General features: G+C 42.1%; 1 protein-coding gene and 1 long non-coding RNA gene across 2 annotated transcripts; both read right to left on the minus strand.

Annotated features, from left to right (window-relative positions):
- Positions 1-2494: 2494 nt before the first annotated feature.
- Positions 2495-3140, minus strand: LOC107696001 (uncharacterized). The gene is made up of 3 exons (XR_001635051.1): positions 2957-3140; positions 2727-2853; positions 2495-2566 (listed from the first exon to the last, which is right to left on the minus strand). It is a non-coding gene; the product is annotated as an uncharacterized LOC107696001 (long non-coding RNA).
- Positions 3141-5557: 2417 nt separating this feature from the next.
- LOC107695999 (multiple epidermal growth factor-like domains protein 11) lies at positions 5558-18295 on the minus strand. The gene is made up of 17 exons (XM_016496132.1): positions 18221-18295; positions 17995-18120; positions 17707-17761; positions 17438-17617; positions 17056-17262; positions 16767-16946; positions 15378-15569; positions 14269-14369; positions 13980-14182; positions 13580-13800; positions 12755-12901; positions 12503-12667; positions 11837-11988; positions 11587-11755; positions 11393-11501; positions 5774-5913; positions 5558-5667 (listed from the first exon to the last, which is right to left on the minus strand). The coding sequence occupies exons 1-17, from the start codon at positions 18293-18295 to the stop codon at positions 5558-5560; spliced, it is 2532 nt and encodes an 843-aa protein (XP_016351618.1).
- Positions 18296-18918: the final 623 nt, after the last annotated feature.

Consider the following 18918-nt stretch of genomic DNA (forward strand, 5'->3'; position numbering starts at 1 on the left):
ACTGGGAACACATTTTATACACACACACAGGAGGAGGGGATGACGAGACACACCTGGGAGCAATAAAACCAAGGGAAACACCTGGGACAAATTAAATAAACTAATCAGGACAGGAACAGGAAACTAACCAAATAAGGGCATGGGAAGGCACATGGGGAGCAGGACACACACAAAACATGGAACAGAGTCTGACATACTGTAAGTATTAAAGAGACATGTAGTAAAAAAAATATAATAATTGTAACACAAGGTTAAATTTGTTAACATAGTTAATGTATTAGGTATCATGAACTAATGAACAACAACTTCTTAAAGCATTTATTAATTAATTTGTTAAAGTTTGTAAATACGCTTTTGTTCACTGTTAATTTATGTTAGATTATAATACACTGTTAATTTATACAACTGTTAAAAATTTTAATGTACACTACTGTTCAAAGGTTTTGGGTCAGTAAGATTTTTTGATGTTTGTGAACTAAATCTCACATGCTCACCAAGGCAGAATTTACTATTTAAAATAACTTTTTCTATTTTAATATAACTTTAAAATGTAATTCATAACCGTGATGGCAAAGCTGGATTTTCAGCATTATTACTCCAGCCTTTCAGTCTCACATGATCCTTCAGAAATCATTCTAATATGGTTATGTAGAAAACAGTCGAAATACATTTTTAAGCATACGTTAATAAATAGAAAGTTCAAATGAACAGCATTTATTTGTTACTTGTATTACATATAAATGTCTTTACTGTAACTTTTGGTCAATTTAATGTGCTCTTGCTGAAAAAAAGTATTAATTTCTGTCAAAAAAAAAAATCTTATATACCCCAAACTTTTGAATGCCACTCTATGTAGCAATTAGCATAAACATTGAAATAAATAAATACTGTAAATGTATTTTCATTCCAAGTTAATTATACCTAAAACTTGAACCTTACTGTAAAGTGTTAACATTATAATACACAGAAGTCTCCCTCCTCACTGGAACAGCAAACTTACATGCCCATCCCAACATCCAAAGTACCACCCTGAGGTCCACATGTGACGTTACAAGAGTAGGTGGATGGGAAAACACATTCCAGCGTAGAGGCCAGTCTCACTTGACCTGCCCCACAGCGCATCTTCACCTACACAGAATGAAGAGCTCCTTACTGTCTTTTCACACAAATAAACTGAAGAAACACAGAGCATTTCTTCGGTGCACACATCTCACCTCAGGCTGACAGTCCAGTTCACTGTCTGCGGTGGAGCTTTTGAAGTCTAATTCATTGTAAAAGACAAAACCGGTCTTACACAAGCACGACCCATCTGAGTGCTGGAACGCACGGTTTTTGCCTATGCAGGTACAAGAGGACGGCCCTATGAAAAGAAACAACATTACATGCTATGGTTTGTTTTTTAAGAGCATAAAGGGTCATTGATTTTGTAATCATGTAATCAATAAAAGTAGTTGTAGTATAGTAGTAGTGAAAAATTTATATAATTTAAATACAAGTATTTCATTTTTGGAATCTGATTGCGTAATCCAGAAGACATACAGGGCCAGATTTACTAACAGCTTGCGCCAGCGCAAACCATCTTTTGGCATTAAAATAGTACTGTCAGGATTTACTAAAGACACTCAATGAAGAATTAGCACTGAAAAGGCATGAACATTGCGCCTGACCTTATTGAATACACAAAATTTATGGGAGTAGAGTATTAAAATTAATCATACAACGTTTGCGCCAAATTACTGGTATTTGCACCACTATTTAACGCCCATAAAAGCATGTCTTAAAGCAGATGGTAATATGCACTGCTCTTGGTAGATTGCGCTGGCCATTATGGAAATGATCTGGCTGCGTCTGTGTTCTTTAATGTGAGCATTGTTATTAAATCACCCGCAAAATTTTTCCCTCCCATCGGCTCCCTAACCCTAACCCTCTAACGCTAATTTGCCCTGTTTAGTAAAATTCCTAATCTGTTATTACCCAGCACTGCCTGCATTTTGCATTTTTAAAGGCAAAAACACATTCTGTGTAAATGGCCCCTAAGGATAAAGAAAGTGTCTTAAAAACACACTCTGACCTGCATCTGAGGTGGACGAACTCCCACAGGGGAAACAGGCTCTCTGGGCGTGCAAGTGATTGAAGGTCCCTGGTGGGCATTTGTGACATTCCTCAAGTGATTCAGCGCTAGTGCAGTTTCCATATGAGCCAGGCGGGCAGGGAACAGGATCGGAGCTGCCTTGTGGACAAAGGTACCCGACTGGACAGGGTTGATCACTATAATGGTGTGAGCCTAGTAAACAGATCATTCAAATATTAAACATAATCAATCAGCGCTGCTATTGTTTGCATTATGGGAGCTCTTCAGTGCTGACCCGGAGGGCAGTGATGTCCTGGAGGGCAGAGGAGGCACTGGAGGTGAGGGGAGCGACTGGGCCGATAGGTGCCGGCCCCACACAGCACACAGCTACTCTTCTGAGACTTCCTCAACGCGCTGGTGTTCAGCGGCATCCAGCCATCTGGACAGGACAGCATGGTAGAACTGTTGGCTGGGCAGTAATGTGGAAAAGTACATCTGCAAAAATAATTTTCTCTTAATCATATTTATATTTAAATTAGTATAAGTGAGTGATAGGAAAAGTAAAAATAGAGGAAAGGAATATCACAATTAATATCCAATACTGAAAAACCTCTCATTGCAATATATTATACATCCCTAGTAGGTTGGTGCTTACACTTGCTGTGGTGAGCTGTAGGTGCGAGATCCTTCAGGACAGTAGTATCCTGCAGGACATGGTGTGGGATCTCCTGTCTGGGGTCTACAGTATGAACCAGCTCTGCAAGGGGTCTCTGTGACTGAACCTGTATGATGGACCACTTTATTACACTTCACGGTTATAATATGTGCCATTTATACACCTTTTAGTGCATTTGTAAATATCAATCATGTAGAAATCACAACTACCTGCAGGACATTCGTAAGAAGCTCGACATGGGATGCCTGCTGTATTAGGCTGGCCCGTGGTGCGAGAGTCTGGGCAGTAGGTACCAGGAGGGCAAGGCTCACACTGACTGACAGCAGCTGCCCCTGCCTGTGCCCTCATGGTGCCTGCAGGGCAGGGCACGGGGAAACCTGTCCCACTGCACCAATGACCCGGTGGACAAAGGAAGCTTGAGAAATCAGTGAGCCCTAGGGAGACGGTTATAAAAACAAAGTTTACTGATGACAGGAACACAAAGATGTAAATGAATGTAAATCATCATTCTGTCCTAGAAATGAAGCAAGTATATGATTATCTATAGTATGTTATATAAGATACGCTACTGTTCAACATTTTGGGGTCAGTAGGATTTTTAAATATTTTTGAAAGAAGTCTCTTATGCTCACCAAGGCTGCTTATATTTGATAAAAAATACAGTGAAACTCATGATGTTGTTAAATATTACTATGATTTAAAATAACTGTTTTCCATTTTTAAATACTTTAAAATTATTTTTTTTTTTGTGATGTAACGCTTTTCAGCAGCCATTACTCTAGTTTTTATTGTCATATGAAATTATTCTAATATGCTGATTTGATGCTCAAGGAACATTTCTCATTATTATCAATGTTGAAAACAGTTTGAAAACAGTTAAAAACTGCTTATTTTTGTTAAATTGATGCATTTTCAGGATTCTTTAATAAATTTAAGTTCAAAAGAACAGCATTTATTTGAAAAAGAAAACCTTTGTAACAATGTAGAAGTCCTTATTGTCACTTTTGATCAATTTAATGGTGATTTTTTTTAAATAATCATTTTACTGACCAGAACTTTTTAACTGTACATAAATTTATGATTATATATACTATTGCAGTGTTTCTCAACTGGTGGGTCGCAAGACCATTCTGAGTGGGTCGCGGAGTATACAGTTAAAGTGCCCCTATTATGCCATTTCCAATATTGCCTTTCATGCAGTGTGTAATGTAACTGTATGTGAATGTAAACGATCTGCGAACAACTTGACCCTGCCCACAAACACATCATTCTACTGACGACTGCTTCTCTAATCTCGGGGAGTTCAACGCGGGATTCACAAAATGCTTGCTGTTGAAAGATGAATCAGTATCCTGTTTATTTGGACCAGCTGCTCCACTGAATCACAACCTGTAAGTATGATAAATAATAGATGTTTACATTTTCTATACTGTAGAGCACTCAAAATACAGAACTATTGAAATAGGCGTATCGTTCCTGAAACGCGCTGTACGCCGTAGACCAATCACAACAGACTAGGCCATCTGACCAATAAGAGCAGAGCATGCTCACGGAAAGGAGGGGTTTAGAGAGACTGAATCTTTGAACTGCTTCAAATGAATCGTTTGAGAATCGCTGGATGTAAAAATGACATAATAGGGGCACTTTAAAGAAAGAACATCAACAAGAAAAAAACGTAATTATAAAGCATAGCGTTAGTTCTGGCAGGTCACGGTAGTCAAGCTCGCATCAGCTGACTCTCAGCTGATCCCCATCTACCTATAGGAATACAACACCTATCTAAGCATTCATATATAAGGTCCCTCAGTATTATCAGCAGTTTTTCAATCATCTTTGACGATAGTGGTCCTGACAGAACTAAATGTTTTTCTGATGCGAGACTTTTATTTTGAAAGACGTGCGTGAAAGCTGTTGACACTTCAGTCAGATGCAATTTAAAGGGGTCATATGATGTTCCTAAAAAGAACATTATTTTGTGTATTTGGTGTAATGAAATGTGTTTATGCGGTTTAAGGTTCAAAAAACACATCATGGCAGCAGCAACAATACTACAGCGAGAATAAAAGTTACGCCTTCTTTCTTTGCAAATCTTCCCACATCGTATCGTAGACATGTGGGGACGTGTTAGAATGATCGCATAACTGGTACTTCATGTGTAAGCTGGGAAGGATTTGCATGAAGGTATGATATTCATTCTATTCAGGAGCAGTTTCCATGTTTCAAGTATCGTGTATTCACCATGGGAAAAATTTAAGTGAAATAATTTTGCTTTTACATTTATCTCCTAAAAATGTGGGTCGCGGCTTGATGACCATGGGAAAATGTGGGTCATGGCCAAGCCATTTGAGAACCACTGTACTATAATATGTTCTACATGGTATGTCAGACCTGTGGAGTTACAAAAAGTGCCAGGGGGGCAGGTAAGACAGTCTCCTTTGCTTCCTGCCCCAGACGTGGGCCTGTATGTAAACAGGGGACATTCTCTAGGCCCTGGCCGCCCCTCAGACTCATAATCAGCTATGCCGTCACAGTAATAGCCTGGTGGACACATGCGTGGGATGGGATCACCTGTAAGAAGACAGAAAGTGAAATAATGCTTCATTTTTTTTATTCAGATGGATGTAACAAGCTACTATACTAAGTATACAATAATATATGGACATTTGTCAGAAATTCATTGAACAATTGGACATAATATTTACACATAGCACATGTAAATTCCAGTATAGCAATTGACGTACCCTCTTGGCACCAGTGTCTCGGAGGACAAGGCAGACAGTCATGTATAGTACTTGCTCCAGGGGTTTCTCTTATAGTGTTGGCAGGACAAGATAAAGGTTCCTCTGTGCCTTCAGGGCAATAAAAGCCTGTCCAAACACAGGAGCAGGAGTAAACACACTCTGTGACAGTGTGAACATCTCTTGATATTCAGATCATATAAAACAGATCCTTGATCACTTTGTTAATGTATCAAGGCTCTCTTCTCTGGATTCATGGAAGGGTTTATAGGAAGATGAATAACGTACCAGCAGGACACAGTCCAGTACACTGTGCTCCCCACTCACACTGGTCTCTGTTGAGAAGAAAGGTGGCTTGAGGAGTGAACTCTGAACTGCCAGAGATGCACAGGAATCCAGCAGCGCACAGGCCTTTCACCTGGCCAGCCCTGAATAATAATAATGAGACACAAAAACCCAATAACTGAATTGTCATTATTTTCAGAAAGAAATGTGATGCATGTACACTGCCATTTTTTATTATTGTTTTATTCAGCAAGGCCACATAAATTTGATCAAAAGTGACAGGAAATTCATGCATAATGATATACAAAAAAATCTATTTCAAAGAAATGCTGTTGTTTTAAACTCCATACAATATAAGCATACAGTGACAAGGGGTTTTCATGGTTGAACATACTATACAAAAGTTTTTTAAAGTATTATTTTAGATTAATTTTTAAAGGTTTTATAAAAGTATTATTAATACTTTTATTAAGGGGGGATGCATTAAAAAAAGCTATTTATTATGTTACAAAAATTTCAAATAAATGCAGTTCTTCTGAAATTTCTATTCATTAAAGAATCCTGAAAAAAATGTAAGCTTACAATGTAAAATTACATTTTCAACAAAAACATTAACCAGCACAACTGGTTACAAATGTTTTCAACATTGATAATAAGAAGAAATGTTTCTTTAGCATCAAACGTCTCGGTTACGTATGGTAACCCTTGTTCCCTGATGGAGGGAACGGAGACGTTGTGTCGAGTGTACGACACTAGGGGTCGCTCTTGGGAGCCCAAACACCTCTGACATCTTTGAGAAAAGGCCAATGAAATTGGGTGTGCAGAATTTGCATGGCTGGCCACGCCCCGGACATCTGGGTATAAATAGGCCAGCATAGCATCTGCTCACTCGTTCTGTTCTGAGGAGTCGAGAAGTGTCTCAACCCACTCAGAGGCAATTCGGAGTTGTGGCATGAAGGACATAACGTCTCCGTTCCCTCCATCAGGGAACGAGGGTTACCATACGTAACCGAGACTTCGACATTGTGTTGAGTGTACAACACTAGGGGTCCCTATACTAAACGCCACAACTGCCGAAATGCGTCACGAGTCCGCGGGGGCACAGATGTTGACAAGCCAGCGTGTCACAACCAAATGCACCTCTCCTCCTCGTAACCTTCCAACGCCCAAGACTTAAGACATCACTCTCCAACATCCGGGAGAGTTGCCATAGAGGCTGATGTCCCCTCAGCCGGAGCCTTTTCCCATAATAATACTCACCATAATAAACAGCTAAAAAGTCTTGGTAGTAACGTTGGGACAGTGACTATTTCCCCCAGAGGAAAAAGGCACTACAGAGATCACATCCTACCCGATGGGGAGGTAACATGTGACGATCCACCTATGGACTTACAGAGGAAGTACCAAATAGGGATGGTACTGAGGTGGGCTCCATGTAAGGGGAGATCTACCAAAACCCAGAACCTATCGACAGAATGTCTGTCTAGGGGACCACTGAGCCTCAAGGGCAATACAGTGGAGAATACACACATTGGGACTCAAGAGGAGCCGCTACATGTGGAGCACTAACCCAATACAAGAGTTCACTCGAGGGAACCTACCACATAATGAGTTCTAATAGCAAGTTCCTCCGTCGAATTTCGCTACGTAAAGTGCTTATGTGAAGGAAGGGTAGTCCAGAGTTCATGAAAGGAACCTGAGCTGGACTGAATAAGCGCATAAACACCCTAGGGGGGAGCGGCGCTGGTAGCAAGCTCTACACCCTGCCAGTCTCCTGAGTCGAAGAACTGATATTCAGGACTCTAGAAGAAACTGGTTCCATTCGCAGATTATAAAATCTAGCAAATGTATTAGGCGTAGCCCAACCTGCAGCTCTACAGATATCCGCTAGAGAGGCCCAGTTCGCCAGGGCTGCTAATGCAGCCATGCCTCTGGTAGAGTGAGCCCTCACTCCCAGTGGGCAAGGCAGGCCTCTGGCTTAATAGGCCATTCGGATCGCATCCATAATCCAGTGGGAGATCCTCTGTCTGGAGACAGCATTCCCCTTCTGCTGTCCTCCGAAGCAGATAAAGAGCTGTTCAGAGCGTCTGAAACTCTGAGTGCGATCTAGGTATGTGCGTAGGGCTCGTATTCAGTGCTGAAGTGGTCTCATATGCATCAGTCCCAGCGGCGTGACTGCGGCTGAGGACGCCATATGCCCCAGGAGCCTCTGAACATTTTTGAAAGGGACCACTGTTCTCTGCTTGAGAGCCCTCAAGCATTTCAGCACCGACTGAGCACGATCCTGAGAGAGGCGTGCAGTCATCGTAACCAAGTCCAATTCTACGCCGAGAAAAGAAATACTCTGCACAGGGGAGAGTTTGCTCTTTTCCCAGTTGACCCAAAGTCCCAATCAGGCTAGGTGGTCGAAGACCATGTCCCTGTGTGCGCAAACCAATTCTCGCGAGTGAGCTCGGATCAGCCAGTCATCGAGGTAATTGAGAATGCAAATGCCCACTTCCTTGAGAGGGGCAAGGGCAGCCTCTGCGATCTTCATAAAGACGCGAGGAGACAGGGACAGCCCGAAGGGAAGAACCTTGTACTGATATGCCCGTCCTTCAAAGGCAAACTGAAGAAACGGCCTGTGCCTTGGTAGGATTAAGACATGAAAGTATGCATTCCTTCAGGTCTATTGCCACAAACCAATCCTGATCTCTGACACGTTAATATGTGCTTGAGGGTTAACATGCTGAACGGAAGCTTGTGAAGGGCCCGGTTCAGAGTCCTCAAATCCAGGATTGGTCTGAGCCCCCACCCTTCTTGGGTACAATGAAGTACGGGCTGTATAACCCCTTCTTCATTTCGGCCAGGGGAACAGGCTCGATTGCACCTTTCTTGAGAAGGGTTGCGACCTCCGCTCGAAGAACAGCAGCATTCTCGCCTCGTACTGGGGTAAACAGAATGCCCCTGAACTTGGGCAGGCGCCTGGCGAACTGAATCGCATAGCCGAGCCAAATGGTTCTGAGGAGCCATCGGGAGGGATTGGAGAGGCTTGACCAAGCATCCAGATACACTGCCAACGGTCTCAAAGGAACCATGTTTGATGTACCTCAGGCAGGGTTCCTGTGGCTGAGCGGAATGGAAGGTGCTGTGGTAGGAAGTGAATTGTCCTGTGAAACACACAGCGCCTTGTCCGCAGGGTCTGTCACATGTGCCACCGACGGATGAGGGAACATGAGTTCGCCAGCATGCATCGTGTTGGCGGAGTGATAGACCTTTTGCATCTGAACGTGAGGAGACAGAGTGTCTGTGTCCAAACAGGTTCTGATGCATGGTTTCAACGTCTGGCCGTCACAAATGTGAGGGCCAAAAATGCTGTGTGTGTGACCCAGAGAAGAAGGAAATTGTTCTTTTATTGACCAAGTGGTGGCTATCTGCAAGGTGGCAGACAGCCGTGGTGGAGCCGAATCCACCTCCCGTCCCTCCGCCAGAAGTGGATCCAGGCTGGCCAAATGGTCCCTCCTCCCTTGGTTGCCCGTCTCAGGAACGCTTTGAAGCCTTGCGAGGGTTTCTGGTGCCCTGATGACGAGCTGGTGGTGCCACCTTCCTGCGAGTGGTGGGCCGTTGGTCAGGCTTGACTGAAGGCCCGGGCTGTTGCGGGGCCTCAGCAGTCCTCGCAGGGGGCCGTCCCCGGCGATGAGCAGACGGGGGCTGCTGACTAGGGGGTGCAGGAACAGGACCTGACCCACGCCGAGGCAGGATGTGTTTGATGGCCTCCGTTTGCTTCTTCACCGTGGAGAACTGCTGGGCAAATTCTTCCACGGTGTTGCCAAAGAGACCAACCTGTGAAATGGGGGCATCAAGAAAGCGTACTTTCTCGGCTTCCCGCATCTCAGCCAGGTTGAGCCACAGGTGGTGTTCCTGGACCACTAAAGTGGACATCACCCTCCCCAGAGCCTGCGCCGTGACCTTCGTAGCCCCAAGGGCATTGTCAGTTGCTGAGCGCAGTTCCTGCAGTACCTCTGGGTTGGGACCACCCTTGTGCAGTTCTTTCAATGCCTTGGCCTGGTAGACCTGCAGGATGGCCATGGCGTGCAGGGCGGACTCAGCTTGTCCAGAAGCCGAATAAGCCTTCGCTACCCAGGACGAAGAGAACTTACAAATCCTGGACGGGAGTCTCGGGCGACCCCGCCAGGTGGCGGTGTTTTGCGGGCAAAGATGCACCGCAATCGCTCTCTCCACCTGGGGAACCTCCGTATACCCCCTCGCTGGACCCCCATCGAGGGTGGTGAGGGCAGAGGAGCCGTTGTATTGTGTTCTGGACGAAAAAGGGGCCTTCCACGATTTCGTCAGCTCCTCGTGCACTTCTGGGAAGAAAGGCATCGGGGCCGAGCGCGGCTTAGTGTCGCGCTCAGCACCCAGAATCCAATCGTCCAGCCGCAAGCGCTCGGGGCAGGGTGGGGGAGACCACTCCAGCCCGATGCTCTTGGCTGCCCGGGCAAGCACAGCTGCCATCTCAGCATCAGCCTCGGACTGAGGCTCAGCGCCTCTCAGACGAGCTCTCAAACTCATCCGGAAACTCGACCGTTAAAACACAAAGCAAGGGAAGAACGGGAAGCTCACAGCGATTGCTCCGGCGAAACTGATCCCGCATCCCCATGCTCTTCCGTGGTGCACATCGCTGTGGCCTCGTACCCAGAGGTAAAAGGACCAGAGCGGCAAGCAGCCGCGGTGACTCTGGGTCTTTTGAAGAAGAACCCGAGCCGCGAGCGCAACGTGCCGATGGGAAGTGCCTCGCAAGCGGGGCACGAACCATCCACAAGCGCTGCCTCAGCGTGAGCACGGCCCAAACACTGAATACAACACTCGTGCCGGTCGTCTTTCGAGACGTGCCAACCAAAACCAGAAACACACGGACAGAAAGGCATGATGTAACACACAATTCCACCTGTGTAGCTCTCAGAGAAATTGTACTCTTTTAGAGGAAATTTGCTCTTTAAAGATCACTGTTGAAGCACCCAGGGGTATTCTCACAATGCTTATCTGTGTATGAGTAGGGAGAGACCACTGACCGTGCCTTAGATCCAACGACGAGGAATCGAGAGGTGAATAATCGCAACTTCTCAGTGAGAGACGCTGCATTCGGCTCCGAAAAACAGAACGAGTGAGCAGATGCTATGCTGGTCTATTTATACCCGGATGCCCGGGGCGTGGCCAGTCATGCAAATTCTGCACACCCAATTTCATTGGCCTTTTCTCAAAGATGTCAGAGGTGTTTGGGCTCCCAAGAGTGACCCCTAGTGTTGTACACACGACACAACTTCGAAGTGAACGACAGAAAGGGAACTCATCTTTGCCACCACAGGAATAAATTACATTTTAAAATATATTATAACAGCTATTCTAAATTGCAATAAATATTACAGTTTTACTGTATTTTGACCAAATAAATGCCTTGGTGAGCATAAGAGACTTCGTTCAAAGACATTAAAAATCTTACTAACCCAAACATCTGAATAGTAGCATACAAATAAATAATAAAATAAGAGAGAGTGTGTAAAGTTTAAGTTTATTTTCTAAAAGTCTACAAGGTCATAAGTGTCCATGGTTGAAGAAACACTCTTATAAGATCTGTAAACATACTTGCAGAACTTTCCTGGTGGACACGGCAAACACTCTCTCTCCTCCTGCAAACCACCGACCTCAAGTGGGGTGTATGTGCCATTGGGACAGGGCTGAGGAACCATTGTTGCTGCAATTACAAGCAGAATCAGATAATGTGCGTGTACTAATGACACCACAGACACAATATAGAGAGTTACAGCAGCATGGGTTACCTGCAGGGCAGTAGGAGTGTGGCGGGCAAGGCCGGGGGTCTCCGATAATTGCCTCCTCACAGTAATAGCCTGGACGGCAGGGGATGCAGTTATCCGAGCCCGGATTCGGCTGGTACTGTCCCGTGGGGCAGGGCAAGGCCAGGGCTGAGCCCAAGGGACAGTAATGACCCTGAGAGAGCAAAACCTGTCAGTCAAGTTGCTAGGCACAGATTAAAAAGCGATAGAAGGGTGTGAAGGAGGCAGAACTGACCTTGGGGCAGAGGAAGGCGTGCGGGGTGGTGGAGGAGAAGTCTACGGGGCAGTAAAAGCCTGCAGCACAGGGTCCAGTTGGAGCATCCAGGCCTTCGCTAGCACAGTAATGCCCTGCTGGGCAGGGAAGACAGCTTTCTATGGAGTAACCCCCTGTGGGCAGATCAATATTATTAACAAAAAACACTGCTTGTTAGTACATAAAGAACGCAAATGATAAAATATTAATGTGCAAAAGGTTCCAGAGAATATGGAAAGGGCAATATTTAGAAGCGTGTGAATTATTTAAAAGTATAGTGCTAGAGTGAATTTATAAGAACAACTAAAGCTGAATCTGTGCAATATTACTTATGCACCAGTGCATTTAAGCCACACAGCGTATTGGATTTGATAGCTTATTTATTTTGATGCGCTATCCCTGGTAAATTATTAATATGCAACTACATGCTGCTCTTGTTGTTTTTGGTTGCGTATAATAACTGCCCTTTTGAACTGCTTTATTGTTTTTCCTTAGAGGCTCTAAATGTTTTATTGATTTATATTAAAGGGGTCATATGATGCGATTTCAAGTTTTCCTTTCTCTTTGGAGTGTTACAAGCTGTAAATAATGATCTTTAAAAAAGCATCATATGACCCCTTTAAAATAAATGTGTGGGTCTGTACACACCTGTGAGGTTACGAATGCTGCCTGCTGGGCAAGGCAGAGGCATTAGGGTTCCAGAAGGGCAAAAGTGACCTTGCGGACAGGGGCCATTCCTGAGGTAGCCAGTTATATTCAGAGGAGCAGGATTTGGAGACCCTCCTTGGCAGAAAGAACCCTGCTGGCACTGGCCTACAAATAAAACAACAATTAGTCCATATGATACAGTCACAGACTAAAACCTGTGCTCTTATAAAAAAGTGTGGGATGATATCAGACCCTGTGGTTGTGATGTTCCAGGTGAACTGCAGTAGAGGCCAGTAGGGCAGGGCACACAGGCAGCCTCCGACTGAGCTCTGGTAACCTGTCCCAGTGTGCCCACAGGACAGGGTACAGCTGCAGCAGTGCCAGCAGGGCAAAAATGACCTGATGCAACACAGGAAAGATGGCAGATTGTTAGCAAACATGATAGTATATACACTACTGTTCAAAGGTTTGGATTCAGTCTTTTTTTTTTTTTTACAAATTAATTCAGATTAATTTTTTTGTTATTAATTTTTTTAAATTGTATTATTTTATTCAGAAAGGACACATACTGTAAAATTGATTAAAAATTACAGGAAAGATATTTATAATTTCATCTTTTATACTTTTTATTCATCAAATGATCCTGACAATAATGTATCATTAAAATGCATCACGGATTCCATGAAAAAAAATTAAGCAGCACAACTGTTAAAAAGCAATGTTTCTTTAGCAGCAAATCAGCATATTAGAATGATTTCTGAAGGATCATATGACACTGAAGACTTGAGTAATGGCTACTGAAAATTCAGCTTTGCATCACAGAAATAAATTAAATTTTAAAATATATTAAAATAGAAAACAGTTATTTTAATTTCTAATAATTTTCACAATTTTACTGCTTTTACTGATGAAATGAATGCAGCATAAGAGACTTTTTTCAAAACCATCAAATAAATCTTACTGAGTGCAAACTTTTAAATTGCATTGTATGATGGGGGAAAAAGGATTTGCAGCAGAATAGAAAAACGTAATTACTAATGAGCCATCATAATAATCTCAGCACAGGGCTGGACTCACCCATGGGACATGGGGATGGCTCCTGTGTGCCAGGGGAAGGACACATAGTGCCAGCTGGGCATGAGAGACATTGGGCAGCACCAGGAGCACTGCTGTATGTGCCAGGCTCACAAGGCACTTCCAATGGAGTACCAATGGGGCAACTGTGTCTGCTCGGACAAATATAACCCTGCAGTCCATCTACCGGTCGAGCACTACGACTGCCATTGATACACACATATCTGTGAGGGAGAAATAAAGCTGTCATAAACTATATTTCAAAAGAAAATCATTGTTTTATGAGCATACACCAGGTTTTAGATGCCTGATGAAAATCTCCTCAACGAGCCAATCACAAAAGCACTTCACTGCCACTCCACTGTATCTGTTTTCCAACCCAGCCACAAATAGATATAATTACCCAGCATCACAGAGAGCTGCTTCTGATGGATACACCATAGCAGTTTGCTCACAGAAGTACCCAGGAGGACACGGCTGACACTGCTCCGCCCCACTCAACCCTGGGGAGCTGGAGAATGTTCCAGCGGGGCATGGGAGAGGAGAGCCGATACCAGTTGGGCAATAATGGCCAGGCGGGCACATGCTGTTGCCTGTAGATTCAATCTGCAAATCACACACTGTAAATGAGTTTAACCCTTTGTGAACACATGGTGTCTTTTTTAAGAAACAGAACTGATGATATATATCACATTTCCAGTGCCGTTGGGACTTGTGGCACCCGAAGGGCAGTAAAATCCATCCTGGCAGCACCCTGTAGGCTCTGAAAGACCATGGCGAGCACAAAACATGCCTACACAGAGAGATTACATAAATTAGATGTAGATGTAAATACAAACTGTTCAAAAGTTTAGGGATAAATTATATCGATATGATAAATTAATGAAATAATGATCTGATTATATAATGTAATAATGATAATTAAGGCTTTCACTAAAAAAGGCATTATAATGTGTAGCTTTTTGGGGGTCTCTGGGTCTGTAAAGGTTGAAAACCCTTTAATACATACCATTCAAAAGTTTGGGGTCCATAACATTTTTAAAAGTTTTTGAAAGAATGCTCTTATGCTCACTGCCTTTATTTGATAAAACATACAGTAAAGACAGTGAAAATAAGAAATATTTGCAGAAATTAAAATAGCCATTTTCTATTATATTATATTTTGAAATGTAATTTATTCCTGTGATGCAAAGCTGAATTTTTAGCAGTCATTACTCCAGTCTTTTAAGTTACATGATTCTTCAGAAAGCTATCTAATATACTGATTTCTTATTATTATCATCAATGTCGAAAACAGTTGGCCTGCTTAATATTTTTGTAGAAACTGTGATACATTTTTACAGGATTCTTTGATGAATACAAGTTCAAAAGAAAGGCATTTATGAAACAGAAATCTTTTACTATAAATGTCTTTAATTATTTTTTTCATCAATTGAATGCATCCTTGCTGAATAAAAGTAAAACTTATGTCAAAATATTACTGACCCACAAATGTTTGAACAGCAGTCTCTGTATGTAATAACATTTTTTTGTTGTCATGTATTTTCAGTCTGACCTGCAGGACATTGTAGACATTCATCTATACTGGCTGTCCCAGACTGTGGCTGCATTGTTCCTGGAGGGCAGGGGAACTGAGTGCCCTGTGATGTGCCTGTGGGGCAGAAATGCCCCGGTGGACATGGAAGAGGCTCTGCTACTGCTTCCCCTGCATTGTAATGCAATAGGATCAATTGTAATAGATTTATAAGAGCACAGAGACGGTTTTAAACAAATTTTCTTGTAGACAGAATAAATAACACACCCTGACAGTAGTAGCCTAATGGACATGGCTCACAATTTTCTCGGTGACTGTTGCCCATGACGGAGCTGTAAGTGCCTGCAGTGCAGGCCAGGGGCTTGTGTGTGCCTGTGGGGCAATAGAAACTGGCAGGACAGAGGCTCTGCTCCGGACTGTTAGAGCCCCAGTCACAGTAGTAGCCCGCAGAACATTCACCTACATGGTACAATAGAATTAGACAATAATAGAATATGACTCATGGTTGCATCATACAACTCCAAATTCTGGCATAATATCAATGCTTTAGCGGTATTGTAATGGTTTTCATCCAGGGGTCTTTGAACTATCCTTTTCCACAAAGGATAAAAAAGCTAATAATTTTCTTTAAAATATTTTGTTACATTTGAATGAAAAAATAGAATCTAGAATAAGAAAAATAGGGTTTGTGGGAAATGTGTGGGTATTGTGAGTGAATAGTAAGTGTATGTAAGTGGAATATTAATATTGTGAATTTTGTGTGTGTGTGTGTGTGTGTGTGTGTGTGTGTGTGTAACTCTGTAAAGTTTATCTGCTCTCTTGACTGCTCAAGATAAATTTCTCATTATGGAAACAAAGAAAGAAATTAAATTAAATGAACCATTATGCTCAATCAGGTAAGGTTGAAAAGAAAAAGAAAAAAAAAAATGTACACTCCCCCTATCTGTGAAAACAAATGATTCAAATGAGAGAAAAAGGGCATGCAGAGCATTTTTGTCTTTGAGATAAGTTATATTTATATGATAAATTCATTAAATAATGATTTGATTATATAATGTAATAATTATTTATTTTTAATGATAATTTTTCAATAAAAAGTTATTAGAATATGTAGCTTTTCGGGGCTCCTTGGGTTGTCTGAGAGCCTTTTTGGGGGTCTCTGGGTCAGTAAAGGTTGAATACCCTTATGAAAACCCTTAAGACTCCTCCATAGTGTTGTTGTTGTTAACTAAAAGTAAAATGGTTCATTCATTTAAATGAAGCTGAAATTAAATACATATATTAGATGAATAACTGAAATAAAAATTGATTGTACAAAAAATGCTAAAACTAAAATGTCAATGAAAGCTAAACACAAATATTTAAAAGCAACAAAAACTAATAAAAAAATGACATAAGCACATAACAATTACTAAAACGAAAAAAAAAAAAAAAAAAAAAAAAAAAAAAAAAAAAAAATTTAATGTCAATGAAAGCTAAACACAAATATTTAAAAGCAACAAAAACTAATAAAAAAATGACATAAGCACATAACAATTACTAAAACGAAAAAAAAAAAAAAAAAAGAAAATATACAAATAAAATCTTATTAAAAATATTAATAAATAGTACAATATTGTATAAATAATACTAAAATAACACTGTTCCAAAGAGTACCTGCTCTTGTTCCCAGAAGGCAGTATGCCCCTGGTGGACACAAAGTGCCAGTGCTGTTGTCAGTGGGGTTGGGAACTGTGGCCTGCACAAAACAGAGGAATCCAGGAGCACAGGGCCCCGAGGGCTCAGAGAGTCCATCTGAACCGCAGAAATGTCCCATAGGACACAACAGGCACTGCTCTGCATTTATACAAAAAAAAACAGACCCAGTAAGCAAGATATAAACAGAAGAATGCATTTAATCATGTTCATTTGCTCAGTTATTGCAATACAGAACAGAATAAATCACCTGCTGAAATTAGGCCAAGAGAATCACTGTATGTGCCTTTGGGACATGGAACTGGGTTTCCAGACTGAGTCTCATTGGGGCAGTAAAAGCCTTCAGGACAGACCAAAGGAGTGCTGACCCCCATAAAGCCTCTTGTGAGGTTGATACAATGGAAACCTGGAGGACAGGGTTTACACTCACTCTGCCCCTTCTGATCCTGAAACTGACCTGCGAACAAACAACAGCAACAATACATAAAAACACTCATGAGTAGAATCGATTTTGCATTTGACCTCTTCTAGAAATGGTAGTAACTTCCTAACTTAAGTAAATTTCACTTAAATGGAGCCTTATAAAGTCAAAGGAGCAGACAGTATATCTCTAAAATGGAGTATCACAGTACCTCCAGGGCAAAGCATGCAATCATCTGTGCCCTTTCCCCCACTATCAGGGCGCCGGCTGCCCACTGGGCAGGGAGTTGGCACAGCACTACCAATTTCACAGTAGTGACCTGGAGGACAAATATCACCATACACGGCTGACACGGGAGCTGAAGTCTGAGATCCTTCACTGCAGTAAAACCCTGTAGGAATACAACGTGCCATATTAATATTCAACTTAAAGAAGTCCTGTGAAGGCCTAAAAAATCTCTGCTGTAAATGATATTCAAACCTGGCAAGCAGGGTCCACTGACTGTGGTCAGACCTGGCTCTGAGCAATAAAACTGCTGCAAAACAATTACATTTTTATTTTTAAAAATTGCAGTTAATAGAATTACATTTTTAATAAAAAATGTGAATTAATTACAATTATTTTAAAAATATAATGCAATGCAATTAATGTTCTCCTTTTTAGCTGCTTTTAATATAAAGAATTTTAACATTTTTTCAGTTGTTTTGTATTGTAATGTGTCACATCGATACCTAAATGTGCCCTTGGGACAAGGTATTCCTGCAAAACTTCCAGCTGGACAGTAAGACCCAGTTGCACACGGTATTCCAGTCTCATTATCATTTGGGGAGGGAAGGACAGCTCCTCCAAAACACAAGAATCCAGCACTGCAAGAGCCAGTTGGTGACACATTTCCTGGACAGAGAAACTAATATCAGCTCCACATATCAGACCAAGCATGTAGGATTAGTATGTTCTCTCTGGGGAAAATATAATCATTGTTCATGCGTCATACCTGACCCCATACAATAGGTCCCATGGTCACATTGAGAGCATTCAGAAGACTCAGCCAATCCAGACAGGTTCCCATAACTCCCTGGAGGACATGGATGCTGATTAGATGCCCCAACTGGACAATAAAATCCAGGCTGACATGGGAGTGGGTGCGTCATACCTAGTACAAGAAAAACATCCTTATGTAAAGGCATAAAGAACACATATATATTTCATCCATTAATTTGTTGAAATATCATTCATACCGTTTTCAGGACAGAAAAAGCGGGCAGGGCACACTTCACATCTATGTTGGCCTAGACTGGGTTGGAAGCTTCCTGGGAAACATGGCCTCTCTATGATGCTGCCCTGTTAGAGCATTAACAATATTATGAGTATGTTTTATAAAGGTCACTGTCATTTTTATATTCACTTTTAACATATTAAAGTGGCCCTATTATGCCATTTTTAAGGTTGCTAATATTGTTTTATGAGTCTCCTAAAACAGGTTTACATGCATGCAAGGTCAGAAAACACGTTAGTTTTCTTAAAAAATAGATTTAATTTTACCTCATTTCTAAATGATTCGTAAACGACTTGTGCGAAGCAGTTCAAAGAATCTGTCTCTCTAAACCCCTCCTTTCCGTGAGCCCTCACTGCTGTTATTGGTCAGATGGTGCAGTCCTTTGTGATTGGTCCAGAGCCATAGAGAGATTGACT

Source organism: Sinocyclocheilus anshuiensis, unplaced genomic scaffold (assembly GCF_001515605.1).
Source record: "Sinocyclocheilus anshuiensis isolate Anshui unplaced genomic scaffold, SAMN03320099.WGS_v1.1 scaffold790, whole genome shotgun sequence".
Lineage (NCBI taxonomy): Eukaryota > Metazoa > Chordata > Actinopteri > Cypriniformes > Cyprinidae > Sinocyclocheilus > Sinocyclocheilus anshuiensis.

Excerpts from the sequence above, each read along its gene's own strand:
- LOC107695999 (XM_016496132.1), bottom strand. The coding sequence starts at position 18,295 with ATGGGAACCTGTCTGGATTGGCTGAGTCTTCTGAATGCTCTCAATGTG. Across the intron at positions 17,263-17,437 it reads TTGCATGCTTTGCCCTGGAG|GTCAGTTTCAGGATCAGAAG; the intron begins GTACTGTGATAC and ends GTTTGTTCGCAG. Across the intron at positions 12,902-13,579 it reads GCCATCCCCATGTCCCATGG|GTCATTTTTGCCCTGCTGGC; the intron begins GTGAGTCCAGCC and ends GTGTTGCATCAG.